At 49.8% G+C, this 13,036-nt stretch overlaps 1 protein-coding gene across 2 annotated transcripts in view; it reads right to left on the reverse strand.

Moving 5' to 3' along the window:
• The window catches only part of PRICKLE2 (prickle planar cell polarity protein 2), a 109,290-nt gene extending 103,277 nt beyond the window's left edge, over positions 1 to 6,013 (reverse strand). The window contains exons 1-2 of one of the 2 annotated variants that reach the window (XM_069027984.1): positions 5,944 to 6,013; positions 5,575 to 5,660 (exon numbers count right to left, since the gene is read on the reverse strand). In XM_069027984.1, coding sequence (XP_068884085.1) covers positions 5,575 to 5,660; positions 5,944 to 5,985 — 128 coding nt within the window. In that variant the 5' untranslated portion in view covers positions 5,986 to 6,013. Of the gene's footprint in view, positions 1 to 5,574; positions 5,661 to 5,805; positions 5,842 to 5,943 lie in introns of those variants that run through there. The other variant, XM_069027987.1, reaches the window with a different exon arrangement.
• Between the last annotated feature and the right edge of the window lie 7,023 nt (positions 6,014 to 13,036).

The raw sequence follows: 13,036 nt of genomic DNA on the forward strand, positions 1-13,036 counted from the left end.
TGACTTTTTTTGCATCCCCTCTGCCAGAATGACAGTACCTTTGGGAAGCAGGTGACTCCTGCCCACCCCGAGGGACAGGCACAGATACCCTAGGGAGAGCAGCACCCTTAGCCCTCCACAGGCCCTTGAAGGAATCACCTCAGGAGCGCTGTGATGGAGTTACACTGGTTGAATTTTGCCCATTTTAGCAGGTTCCCCACTGCAAAATGATGAATTTTCTAAAACCCTCCAGGCCAGCACAATTCACCGTGGCAGTGAAAGGAAACATCAGCCTATTCAAGATAAGGTATTGCTATTCGCACATCTCCAAAACCTTTCAAATAAACATGCAAGGAAGTGGGGAATATCTGAATCCTAAAGGAGAGAGGCACAAAGCCTGTTATTCATGACAGGCAAAAGCTGGGAGTGTGTGTGTGCAAGAGACATAACCTATGAAAAATGCTGAAAACATATGGAAGCAATAATCTGTACTTTTTTTTTTTTTTTTTTGAAGCAGTAACAAATGTTTCAGAATTCGGTGTTATTCATGTGCTGTGTTACAAATATTATTGTTTCTGCTCTCTGGAGGAGGAGCTAGGCATCAAACTGGAGACCCAAAGGCACCCAGGGATGTATACAGAGTCTACTGGGGTGTACCTCCCATGCGCAGGATCAGAGCTGGGGGAATGCAGACAAAGGCTGCAAACATACAGAATTTCTCATTCCTCATGCACAACAATCTCCAGAGCACTGGGCACTGAACAAACACGCAAACAAAACAAACATCCACTGCCACAAGCAACTCCCTGCCTACAGTCAACAAAGCAGAGAAGGGAGTTGCAAAGCAACTTGTGCACCATCACCCAACAACATCAAGCACCACTGGGCATCTGGTCCACCACCTCATTTTGGGTCACTGTCCCATGACACACAGCTCTATACCTTGTCCATAGGTTTTTGTGATCCAGTGGTCAATCACAACCCTTTGGGCTGATCACCTGGGATCTCCAGGTGGATCTCTCCTGAGAAGCTGAAGTTTGTCTCTGCAGATGCTCCCTGACCCAACAAGGCCAGATGAGATCAGACTTCAGTGGGACTGACTGCTGAAGATCATCGCAAGATACTGAGTTATGGAAATAAATAAATCCTCTAAACAACTGTATGCAGCAAAATTTGTTTATATGGGATATTACTGGATACTACATCAGGTAACATAAATTTGCCCTGGAAGTTAAAAGCCAGGCGCTGTGTGCTGTACAAACACACACCACTGATATTAAGAGCATGACATGTGACAGCAAGATATGAAGAGAAGCAGATCTCTTCCCAGGCAAAATGTGATTACAAGGGACAAAGATCACACGACGTATGCAAGCAAAAAGATGCTCCAAGAAAAGATGTATGACATAATCTCACACTGAAACTAAAACCCTGGAAAACCAGTCTTTGTCTTTACGTCATGTTTATTACTACTTTTCAAATGCTTCTGCAAACCAGAAGAATAACTATGGCAACAAAGACTTCTCCAAAGGTTTTCATACTCTATTTTTAAAATTGTCTTCTCTGTCACAGCATCTGAGTTCCTTCCCTCAGAAACTGGCCGTATGCCACTGCCTCTGCAGGCTTTGCAAACCAGGTGGTACATCCCCCTTTCCTCAAACCAAAACTCAAACGCCATCCTGAGACCTGGGTGTCCTGCATCTATGTTTTTAGCTGGTGGGTTTGGAGAAAGCAGAGAGCAGGGAACAGTAAGGTCTGTTGAACTGCAAGAGTATTTTGCAAGGCTTTCTCCAGGAGCAAACAAACCATGGTTCCGTGTGCTAAACACATGCGCCAATCTCCCAAAGGATTCGCTATTTTAACTGCGGCAGTAAGGCTGCAATTTTACTTCAACCAGAGTAAATCTGAAATTAGTTCTTCACAGCAAGCTTAACAGCAGCAAAAGCCAACCATTTGTCACCTTTAAGGTTTTCATACTCACACTAATTGCACCAGGACTAGGTTATAAATTCCCTTCCCTGCTCCTAGACCACCTCCCTGGAAGGCTTTTCTCTACAAGACATTATGCAAAAGACACTGCTAATGGCTATTCATTCACCAAACTACAGTGACACCTTTATTTAATGCCAAAGCCTGTTAACAAGCTGAATGGCACACAGTTTAATGTAATGCAGATCTGATTAGAAAACAGCAACCAGGCTCCTAAGGAGTTCCATTTTTACTGAATTTGATTTCCCTTTCTCCACACAAAGCCACCTTTCAAGTATTGACCTGTATTAATGAGGATATGGTTATGTACACCCCATTTCCATCCTCCAGACTGGAGCCCACACAGATGAACTTGGTCCTTCTGTACTTTGCTGACAACCCACCACAGCTAAAAGCGATGAGATGAGAGGAAGGAGTTGTTTTGCTGCTCAGGCCATGAGAAATTCAGGGTTTTACTGGTTATAGTTTGACAGCTGTGTCTTCATGGACTTCACACCCAAGGGGGGTGGAATTTAATCTTCAGCCTTCTCAGACAAACCGCTTACTTTCTCCTCTTTGGGGCTAAATGATTTAAAACTAAAAATTGAATTTCTGCCTTACAACAAAAGGCAGATATCTGTGGTGTGCAGAAGAGAGCTTTGAGGGGTAAGATGTAGGCTATAGCTGGGCTCTAGTTTAACCGAGGTGTTTTCAATTTCTTGCTTCCACCAGATTAGCATTAAATAGGCTGGCACTTGTACAGGATAATTCGCCCACTACCTTGAATGTGGGATTATAATTTCAGAGCAAAATTAAGAAGATTCAGAAACAAACTTAAAAAAAACAGGGACATTACTTAATTATTTAACAATCCCCTTTTATCTTCTTTTTGCACATCACCTACAGTACAGAGACCAGGCTTATTCTGAAAACAGTTCTGCAGAGTATAATTTATTTTCAAGAGGTTTCCCTGTCTCAGGAAGCATGCCTGTGCTTTCAGGAATGATAAATTCAACGAAGGTTCAGAGCCATCTCTGAGAAAAGTGGCTTTTAAGGCAACAAGCACAGGAATCTTCATCGTCTAACAAAGCAATCTGCCTGCTTGATGGAATGCCTGCACAGATCACACCTAAAATCACAGGTAAGTAGAAAATACACAGTCCAGCAGAATTAGGTATAGACAATGCCTGTCTCAGCAATGGTTTCAGTGTCTGCAAGTTCATAAATTCTGTCTCCCTAAAGCGTTATCACCACTCGGCATCTTTGAAGCAAAAACGTTCAATTTACATTTATCAGCAAAACTCCACTGTTTAAAGGATTATAAAAAGCCTTACAAATCTCTACTGGTCAATCGGTCCAGAATTATATCCCTAATCTGAGGATCTCCTTGCAAACCCAAAACCCAAAACAAACCCTTGTTTTCTTTCTATCTCTCTGCATGTTCAGGTGAGCAGCCCCACCAGGCAGTGGCTGCATCACCTCATGCACAGAGGGCACAGGCTCCTCAGCATGTTTTCAACCTACAAAACTACTGTGAATAATTTGCCTGCTTATCTATTCCTGGCATTAATAGACCACTGGCTAGTAAAAAATGAACGCATTTCCTCTCTATTGTGTTCTGGCAAATAGGCTGCTTTTATTTGGCTTAATTGCGTAATTACTTTTATATCAAGGCAATTAAATAGGAATGCCTGCAGGAGGGCTCTCAGCTCATCGAGTCCTGGTGTAAGGTCTAACCTGCTCAGCGGGATGCAAACCTGGAACATGAAGGCTGCAGTGCCTCTGGGGGCTGACCCCACCCATACCCAAAGGGTCCCCATCCTTCTCCTGCTCCAGGGAACGTAACTACTTCTTCCCTGAGAGAAAGCTGCTGGAAAAATCCACACTGTTTTATCAAAAATTCTTTCCCATGTCTGGGGTTCCTCAGCAAAGGAGATGGTTATGGGTAGTCCTGGCAGGCTGGAGCCTCCTGCACATGGGGTTGGCAGGATCTGGCCAAGAGGCACAGTGTGCCAATGCAGAGGGCACAATCTGAAAAGAGCTGCAACATCCCTCTTATCTGACACTCCCCAGGCAGCTGGGTGCCCCTTCTTCTGGGCCATTTGGCACCTGGTGGGATGCTATAAAAATTCACTTAATTCTTCAAAAGCTACTGTACAGTTGTACCCTCTGACATAACAAAACATGAACCACAGCACCTCACAAAGTCCTTGGAGCAGGGGAGAAATATTGTTGGTGACCATGGCTTTTCTTCTTATCCTTCATTTGAAAGATCTCCTTGACACCTTTAAGCATTACAAAGCGGCTCTGAAGCAACACGAGGAAACCCAGGACGGCCTGAGAAAACCCTGAAAAGGAGACAACTCCGGGGTGACCTTCTGAATCTGCCACATGTGTTAATAGATTTGTATCATTGGGAGGGTGTCAAGAGACCATATCGCCTGCAGCCCAGGAGAAAGGGACACCTTCAGCTCCTGAAGGTCTGAGGTAGGACATGATACACCTGGATGTGGCATCAGCACCTGCAGAGGGCCAGGCTGGAGGACCACGGTGAGCCCCACCTGCCGCTGTGCATCCCTCAGGGCAGACCTCACCCTATGGAACCTGTCCTACCACACCCTGGGGCAAATGCCACAGGGAACGATGATTTGCAAGGCTGAACATTAAGATAGAACTCAGAAGGAATACATCAATCCCCCTCCTTGCTCTGAACCCAAGCTTTAATCTGGTGAGACACAGCTCTGAGAAGTAGGGCAGAGGCTGGGAGGAATGCCAAGCACAGCAGATGCTGTAGAAGAGGGTATACCCTGAAAAATAAAGTTAAAAGGTCGCCAAGGGCTCCCTGGCCTACTAAGACTGTGCACAGCTCCCAGAGCCCACAGCCCAGATTTAATATTACCAAGTCCCAGATCACCCATCAGCAGGAACTCATTTCGAGGCAGCAGAACATGGGGAGGGGAGAAGGAGCTGACCCAGGAGAACGTCAGGGCTTGCTTTGCTTAGCAGGCACCAGTGCTGTCAGGTTTGTACAGAGACACAACAGAAATAGCCAAAAATACTTGTTCATTCCTACACACTCCCATCAATTTCAACAGCTAAGTCTCTGCCTGGCATCACTGACAAGGGCTAAATCCAGTCACAGGGGAGGCAGGAGTTTCATGGAGCGGTTTGGTGCAGACTGCCAGAACCCCCTTCAGCCCCGTTTTCCCCTTCCCACCCCACCCAGGTTGTCCCTGCCAGGTGAGGGCGGCTTCAGCCCCCGGCATGACCCAGAGCAGCAGGACGAGCCCCTGACCGCAGTGGGGAGGCTGCGAGTTGGTAATTAACCAAACCAGTTACCCCAGTCCCGCATCTGGATTCTGCTGCGCCCCGCACCGGCGGCGGCCACGGCCACACCTGTGGGGCACACCTGTGTGGGGCTGACCCACCCGTGTCCCCAGAACGTGGGTGGGCAACACGCTTCGGACTAACACAAGCACCCCCAAAGTAGCCACATCTGCACCCCGGATGCGCACGGAACTGGGAGGGAGCCGCAAAACCCTGCGAAGGGAGAGCCAGGATGAGACCTATCGTGGGGGGGACGGGGGCGATGGGCCGGAGGATAAGCGGGGTCTCGCCGGGCCTTACCTCCACTCGTGCAGGGCGAAGCCGGGGCACTGGTCCCCGCAGGTGTTGCAGGGCTGGCCCCGCTCCGGTTCCCCCGACGCCGTCAGCTGCAAGGAACGGCAGAGTCAGCGCCGGCTGCGGGACGAGGGGGACGGGAACAGGCACCCGGGAGATACGGAAAGGGGCACGCCCGGGGGAAAGGCACCCGCACGGCTGGGAGAGGGCAGGGGAAAGGCTGGAGGGGGGACGCACCCAAGTAAGGGGCACATGCGGACGGCGGGGACCCGCTCGGCGCCGGGGCGCAGCGGGAGCGGGCGGCGGAACGGAGCCACAGGTTGGAGCGGGGCGGGGCGGGGAGAGAAGGGAGAGAGACCCCCCCCCGGCACTCACCGAGCGGCTGGAGAGCCGCTTGCGGGAGCCGCGGCCGAACATGGCAACGCTCCCGGCGCAGAGCCCGGCGCAGCCCAGCCCGAGTGCGCGGCAGCAGCGGCCGCCCCGGCCCGGCGTGGCCCGGCCCCCCCGGCGGCCGCCCCTCGGCCGCGCTCCCGCCCCTCACCCGCCCCTCGGCCCGGCAGGCACCGCCCCGGGAGGGACCGGCTCCCCCCGCCCCGGGAGGGACCGGCTCCCCCCGCCCCGGGAGGGACCGGCTCCCCCCGCCCCGGCTCCCCCCGCCCCGGGAGGGACCGGCTCCCCCCGCCCCGGGAGGGACCGGCTCCCCCCGCCCCGGCTCCCCCCGCCCCGGGAGGGACCGGCTCCCCCCGCCCCGGGAGGGACCGGCTCCCCCCGCCCCGGCTCCCCCCGCCCCGGGAGGGACCGGCTCCCCCCGCCCCGGCTGCGCCGTCCCGCTGTCATCGCTCCGCTCCGCTCCGCGGTTAACCGTGCTCGGCCGGGTCCGGAGCGGGCAGTGCAATGTCCTCGTTACGCTCCACAGCTCGGGTGGTAGTAAAGAAGCTGAGCTCCCGAAGGACAGAGGTGGGGCTCAGCAGGGCTGAAGGGCGCACGCTGCGCTGTGCAGGGGGGTTTTACTGGCCCAGGCAGGGAGCGAGCATCCAGGGTTCCTGCAGGGCGTCTGATCCACTCCTCAAGGAGAATAGGTTTAGTCCGCAAACACCAGCAGGGTGTAGGGAAGAACACTCATGGGAAATACATTTGCAGCCTGAGAAACTGGGCCGGGACACAGAGCACCTGTTACAGCCCCGGAGCTCACGGTCCTCCCAGAGCTACTTGTGGGCCAGCAGGGCAGTGAGCCTGGGATCTGTGGGGCTGGGAGCGGGAAGCCTGGGATCCTTGGGGCTGGTAGCCTGGCATCCATGGGGCTGGGAGCCGTGGGGCTCCCAATGCATCAGCGCACTCTTTTCATATATACAATGCACTAAAAGCAATGCCCACAGCCAACAACCAGCCCGTGTCCCTGGGGTTTGCAATCAAACAGCGCATCTGGCGCAAGGCAGAGCAAAATGAACCGTGGGGAGAGGGGGAGCAGCAAACGCTTCACAGAGCACAGGGCTCCTCAGAAACTCATCCCCAGTGGGGCTGGAGCAGCTTCGCCATTAGCATTTCACTGCTTCCCCCAGGGTTGTGGTTGTTTGCAGATCCTGTCAACTCCTTCCCTCCTTCCCTACCTCTTTGTTCCCTTGCCTTGCTGCCTTACAGCTGGTTAAAATGGTAAACCTTTGATTTTTTTTTTTTTCATCTAATCATTCTCATTTTTGTCAATTTTTCTCTTGTATCTTTCTCTCTGGGAGGCTGATATGAGGCTGGGAGCTGTGTAGATGAGGTGGCCTTTTGAAGAGTCTCAGGCAAAAAGTTTTGGGGAGATTTTCACTCTTTCCTGCTGTAAATACTGTGCTTCCTTTAAAAAAACCCAAATAAAATCAACAAACCCAACCTACAGAAAAAAAACCCCACACAGAGAACTTTGTCATGGAGAAAATTGCCTTTTCCACAAGTTTTCTTCGTGGCACTGGGAAAATATTGAATGCTCCCTGCTCTGTTTTTCTGTGGTTGCTATTTTTACCTTTCCAAAACCCTCCAAGCTTCCCTCTATTGCTCGCTTCTGCTCATCATTTTCCTTCTTGGTTTCTCTCCCAGTTCCCAACTCATACAGTGGTGCATGAATATATTATAAACTCTCAAGGGAAGAGGTGATCTCTCTAAGTACACATTTCATCACACAGTGGGCCACTGGTTGCAGACTGGTGTTTGACCTCATGTTGAAACATCTCCACCTGCAACCTGTATCCAATGTTGAATAAATTATGGGGGTGCTGAGTTACTGTTATCTCTACTGAAGGACAATGGGATTTCAGGGAATGGGCGTCATGCAAGAGAGGGCCTGAAATTCTCCAGCACTTTGAGTGTCTTGCATAAGATTCAGAATATTTAAAACTCCAATTAAAACTGCTGAAATAAAAGCAGTATTAGATACAGGACTTACAACAAGATTCGACGTGCTGTGGGAAATGCTTTAAAGGTGACCTGCAAATCCTCTTTAATTGCTCTGCTTTTGCAAGAGATGCTATGTGCCCTCAATAAAAGGGCTGGTGAGGACATCTGCTATGAGTTTAAAACAGCAAAACTAAGTCAAAGTTGGAGGGTAAATTCCTGGGAGGTGTGGCTGTACTGAATCACAGCTCCAGTCTTCTGATGAAGATGCAGGTCCTAAATTGCTACCTAAAACAAGGCAGGCTGGTCCCCTCCCTCCCCCCCAAGCTGTCCATGAAGCTACCAAACTTCCCTGTCACCCTGCACGCTTGTATCCTCCAGGCTCATGCCAGCAGATACTGCAGGCACAGGGGGTGACTCCTTAATGCACAAGCAAAAGGCAGGGGAGGTTCTGAGCATCAAGACTTGCATCAACATGTTCAGAAGAGGGAAGATGAGGGCTCAGCCTGGGAGGGCAGAAGATGCAGATAAGAGGGGTGAGGGGTGCTCACTGCTTCTGCTCTGGTATGCCTGCAGAGGGATCTGGGGAAACCAAGTCCAAATAGAGCCATAAAAATGTTCAGGTAGCACAGACCCCAGTGAAGTCAGGTCCTTAAGGACTCCTGGTCACCTAAATATCTCATGGGGACAGCAATTTCTCTCTGGTCTGAGACATCCAGGATAAATGAAGGGCTATTCAGGAGGACCCCATCCACATTTTAGGGATGCTCAGATGCTGCATCTACAAAAGGAAACAGCCAGGCCAGAACATCATCTCTGGGATGCATTTGGGAAAGGGAGGGGATACGTTATCTCATTGGCCTGAATGCTCCTCTTCTCTTTCCTCCCCCAGAAAAGCTGCCAAGAGTAAAGATCTCTCAGGAAATAAACTCCCACTCCTTTGTTCTCACCATGTGCAAAGGGGATGATGCACCATCCTGGCATGGCTGGGTGGGCAGGGGACAGCAACACAGCTCCAGCCCTACCTGTGCTACCATGGGAGCTACTTTCAAAAGGGGATTTTGCATTATTATTTTTATAAACATGGAGATCTTAATCTTGAGTGGAGGCAGACTCAGCTTGGAGGTGGGGGGTGTCAAATACTGCTGTCAAATAGGCTCAGAAACAGACACACATGTATAATACATGCCAGACAGTTTGTCTGACAAATTATTGTTTCTGCTGTCACTTAAATTGTTCCATACGTCATCTTCCCCTCCCATTTGTTTCAAACAAACCTGCCTAGGGATGACTCTCCTTCCAGCCCTTCTCATGACTAAACCTGTTTAAAACACAATTTGCTCCATTCATGCACTGTGAGTTGGACCCATTTCCCTTTTGAAGTCATGGATGCCCAAAAGGAGGGAAATGACAGGCATGCTCTTTGTGTTCTGCTCCCTGTTGTACCTGATACTACGGAAATAATTATGATGAAAATCATAGAGCTCAGGGAAAAGTAAAATGCAGCTCCTGTTCTAGCTTTTGGTCACAAGGTAGGTGGAGCAGCGACTGGCATGGGATAGATCTGTGCAGGAGAACAGCCCAGGATGCCAGGCAGAGCTGTCATTAGGGGTCTGATCTCCTGGTGACCTCTGTCCCATCTGGGACACCAGCATGTGCAATAGCAGCAGTGACTTGTGTCCAAGCCCAGTGGGCAGCCCTTACCACCCAGGAAGAGGAGCTGCAGGTCCACAGCAGTAACTGCAGCCAGGGGATGGGAAATATGGGGACAACTTGTGCCACCAGAGACCGTGGAAAGTTTGCCTCCAGTTCTGGTCCAGCAATTCTGGATGGGAGTTAGCTGGCAGACAACACACTCTTGTGTGTGAAGCCAGGAAAATTTGCTAGCCTTTCCAGGAAAGTGACCGTGTCTCTTCTATCCTGCAAACCCTGCCCCATGTCAGGAAATCCCCTCCAAAATACTCGCATGCAGAAAGCTCTCAGCATCCCTCCATCAGCTCTGACACCCCTGTGCCTTTCACGGTCCAGCCCTGACCACCAGCACCAAGGCCGGGGTAGCACCAACAGAAAGCACCGGAGTAAGGCAGAAAGCAGCTCTCATTTTGATGCTGGACCCATCCATTTCTCCCCTCTGTGATGCCAAGGTGAATTTGGCTGTTACAGACCAAGTCAGTCCCCTCGTGGTTCCTCCTGCCAGCAGCCTGTGCAGGTGAATTACAGCTTAACATGAATCCTGTCTCCATCTAGAACCCTGAAGGTAATAAATGTCTGACTGTTATTAGGAAGTTATTGTCTGAAGCCTTTCAAACAGCAAAAGGAGGACTTAAAAATACTTCTAAGTGCCATAGCTGCTGAAGGAGTGTGCTGGGGACCAGGCATCTAATTTGCTGCATCGTTCCTCCACCAAGCCTCCTTCTTCCTGGGTAAATGTGCCCGCATGAGAGTCTTTTAGGAGTTTTTAGTGTTTCTGCTCATTCTGGCTCCAAGATTTGCAATTACTGCAGGCAGAAAACGCTGTGCATAAACCCCAGTTTGAAGTGGGGATATGGAATTTCAATCTGTGCTGTGCATAACAGGAACCCAGGCCGGGATGAATCATGCTATGTTACTTCGGTTTTAAATTTTTTTTGCACTGCGTAGGTTTTTCTGGGGCATATTCCATCAGGCACATAATGGTCAGATTCACCCTGAGTGTTTATTACATGGTTTCTTTGCAGTACACACACTTCAGATGTCACAAATGGCAACAAAGCAGGCTTAGCAACTTAACAAACCCTCCTACAAGTTCTGTAGATCACCATACACTTTCTGAGTGCTCTTTATCACAGTCATTTGACTACTACTTTTTTTGTTAGATTTCTCTGTTCTGAGGTATTTTGATTAAAACTGTACTGAGTAATTTCACCCTTTTTCTTTCATCAATACACTAATTTGTAAATATCCCCGGAATTTTGTTTTGTCCTCCCACCCAGGAATGCAAATGGCCATTATGTGCTCCCCAAGGTATCTCCAAATAACCCTTCTCCTTTTAACCTTAGGATTTAATTGTGTTAGTTGCTAGGTAACTGAGTAAGATTTATAGTCATCTATTGTTAATTTTCAAGGCACTCTTCAATTTCCCTGTAAATAGCATTTGGGAGTTGGAGTCCACACCAACCAAAACTTGGAGCCCAGTCCCACTCTGTGGAGAGGAGCACCTGCTATGAAATGCAGAGCCAAGTGGATACATAAAACTTACCCCCCCTCCCCCCAAAAGGGATCCACTCCTCTCAGACTGGGCAGGCTGGGCATTGCTGAGGTGCTGGAGGGACCCTGGGCACCCTGGCCTCTGATACCAGCATGGCAGTGTCACAGGCTGTGATCCATCCCCCTTCCCTCCCTCCTGTTCCTTTCCAGCCCTCTCCTCATCCTTCTGGCTGTTGCTCCCCAAAATGACATGACAGTGCTACAGCTTTTCCCAGAACTGTATTTCTCTGCTGTCAAGCTCAGGGGTCCCCCAGTGCTGCTCTCCCTGCCTCTCTGACAAGGGGGGGCTGTGGGGAGGTGGGAGATGGCCCCGTTCCACGGTTCACGTGGTTGCTTAATGCCTTTCTGTTTGAGGCTAAACAAAGCAATCAGGTGGGACTCAGCCAATTTGCACGCAAACATCCTTGCACTATACCAACAAGTAATTTTCTGCTATCCCCCCTCACTCCCTGGAGCTCTCTTTTGGTGCAGCAGAATTATTTGCGTTATGCTGTAAATTCACATTTCTGCCATGCTACTTTGACTTTTCAGGACCATTTATGAAGATAAAGAAAAACAAACCAATTTGGGGTAACTGGCAGAGAGGCAGGTGTCAGCAGGCCTGGCAGGAGGTGAGCTGGTAGGAGAGAAGCCATCCTGCCCTTCCCTTGCCACGGCACTGGAAGTGTCACAGATGTCCTGCAATCCCTCACATTAATCATTCATTTGCCACCCTGCAGGTGGAAAGGTCCTTTTACTCATGTTTTTAAAGCTGCTTTATTGTCTCTTTTCATTGGGAGAAAAAGAAAAGAGTTTTTTACTTACAGTTTTACAGGGTTGAAACTTGCTTATAAATAGGGGAGAGAAGTGCCTGGCAAAACCAGGCTGCTGGTGGTAGCTCAGATCACAAGAAATTAGGTAGCTGGTCAAAGGGAAAATTCAGAAAACTTTGTCTGTGGCCCTGAGATGCCAGAAATTGTTTCTTTTCTGGACAACAATGTTAGGTTTTGTATTGTTGCTATTTTAGCCTGCTGGAGCCACCAGTTCTTCAGCCAAGGCAAACAGCCCAGGACATACCTTCTGTCAAAAGCTTCTGATTCTCCCAAGTTAAGTGCTGCCATACATTTAAGTTCTTGAAAGGCTCAAGCCATTGGGAATGATCAGATGGGAAAATGCTATTAGTGAAATCTGAATGCCAGTCGTACCTGGAAAGCTTCATATACCATTTGCACAATGCAGAGGAAAGCTGAAGAGGAGGATATACTCAGGTTAACTTGGGCACCAGCCTCTCCCAGGCAGGCAGGCAGCTCTCAGGGGTTATACCAGGTGAGGTCTGCACCAGCACAAGGCACACCCACTGCATTTTTCCACACAGAGCAGGATGAAGCTGTCGGTGTTGACAAGAGCTGTTGAAATGACTTGAGGACACCCCACTTTATGCAATTCAGTCAGCAGAATTTAGAAATATCTCTAAAAAGTGGATATGAAGGGTATCACCTCTGCATTTGCCGTTCCTGAATGGAGCAGCAGCTCAAGTGAGAGTCAGCCCAGTGATCTGCTGGGGTTTCCTTAGATCACCTGTACCACTGATCAGGGTGGACTGTCCGCCTGAGACACGTGGATTTGAGGAGACATGGCATGCTCAGGGATACCCTGGGAGGAGAATGGTGAAGGAGAGACAGACGTTGAGCCCCAGCACAGATAAGAAGAAAGGCCATTGCCTCCTGCTCCCACAGACAAGGCTCAGACTCACCGTGCTGCTCCTGTGCTGCCAGGAAACAAACCTCCATGGCCTCTGCTGCCCTACACCTCCTTTCAGCAGCTCGTGGTTTGTTATTCTAGGTGTCAGTTGTTTGCCAGTTCAGCTGTGCTG

Source organism: Aphelocoma coerulescens, chromosome 12, assembly GCF_041296385.1.
Source record: "Aphelocoma coerulescens isolate FSJ_1873_10779 chromosome 12, UR_Acoe_1.0, whole genome shotgun sequence".
Lineage (NCBI taxonomy): Eukaryota > Metazoa > Chordata > Aves > Passeriformes > Corvidae > Aphelocoma > Aphelocoma coerulescens.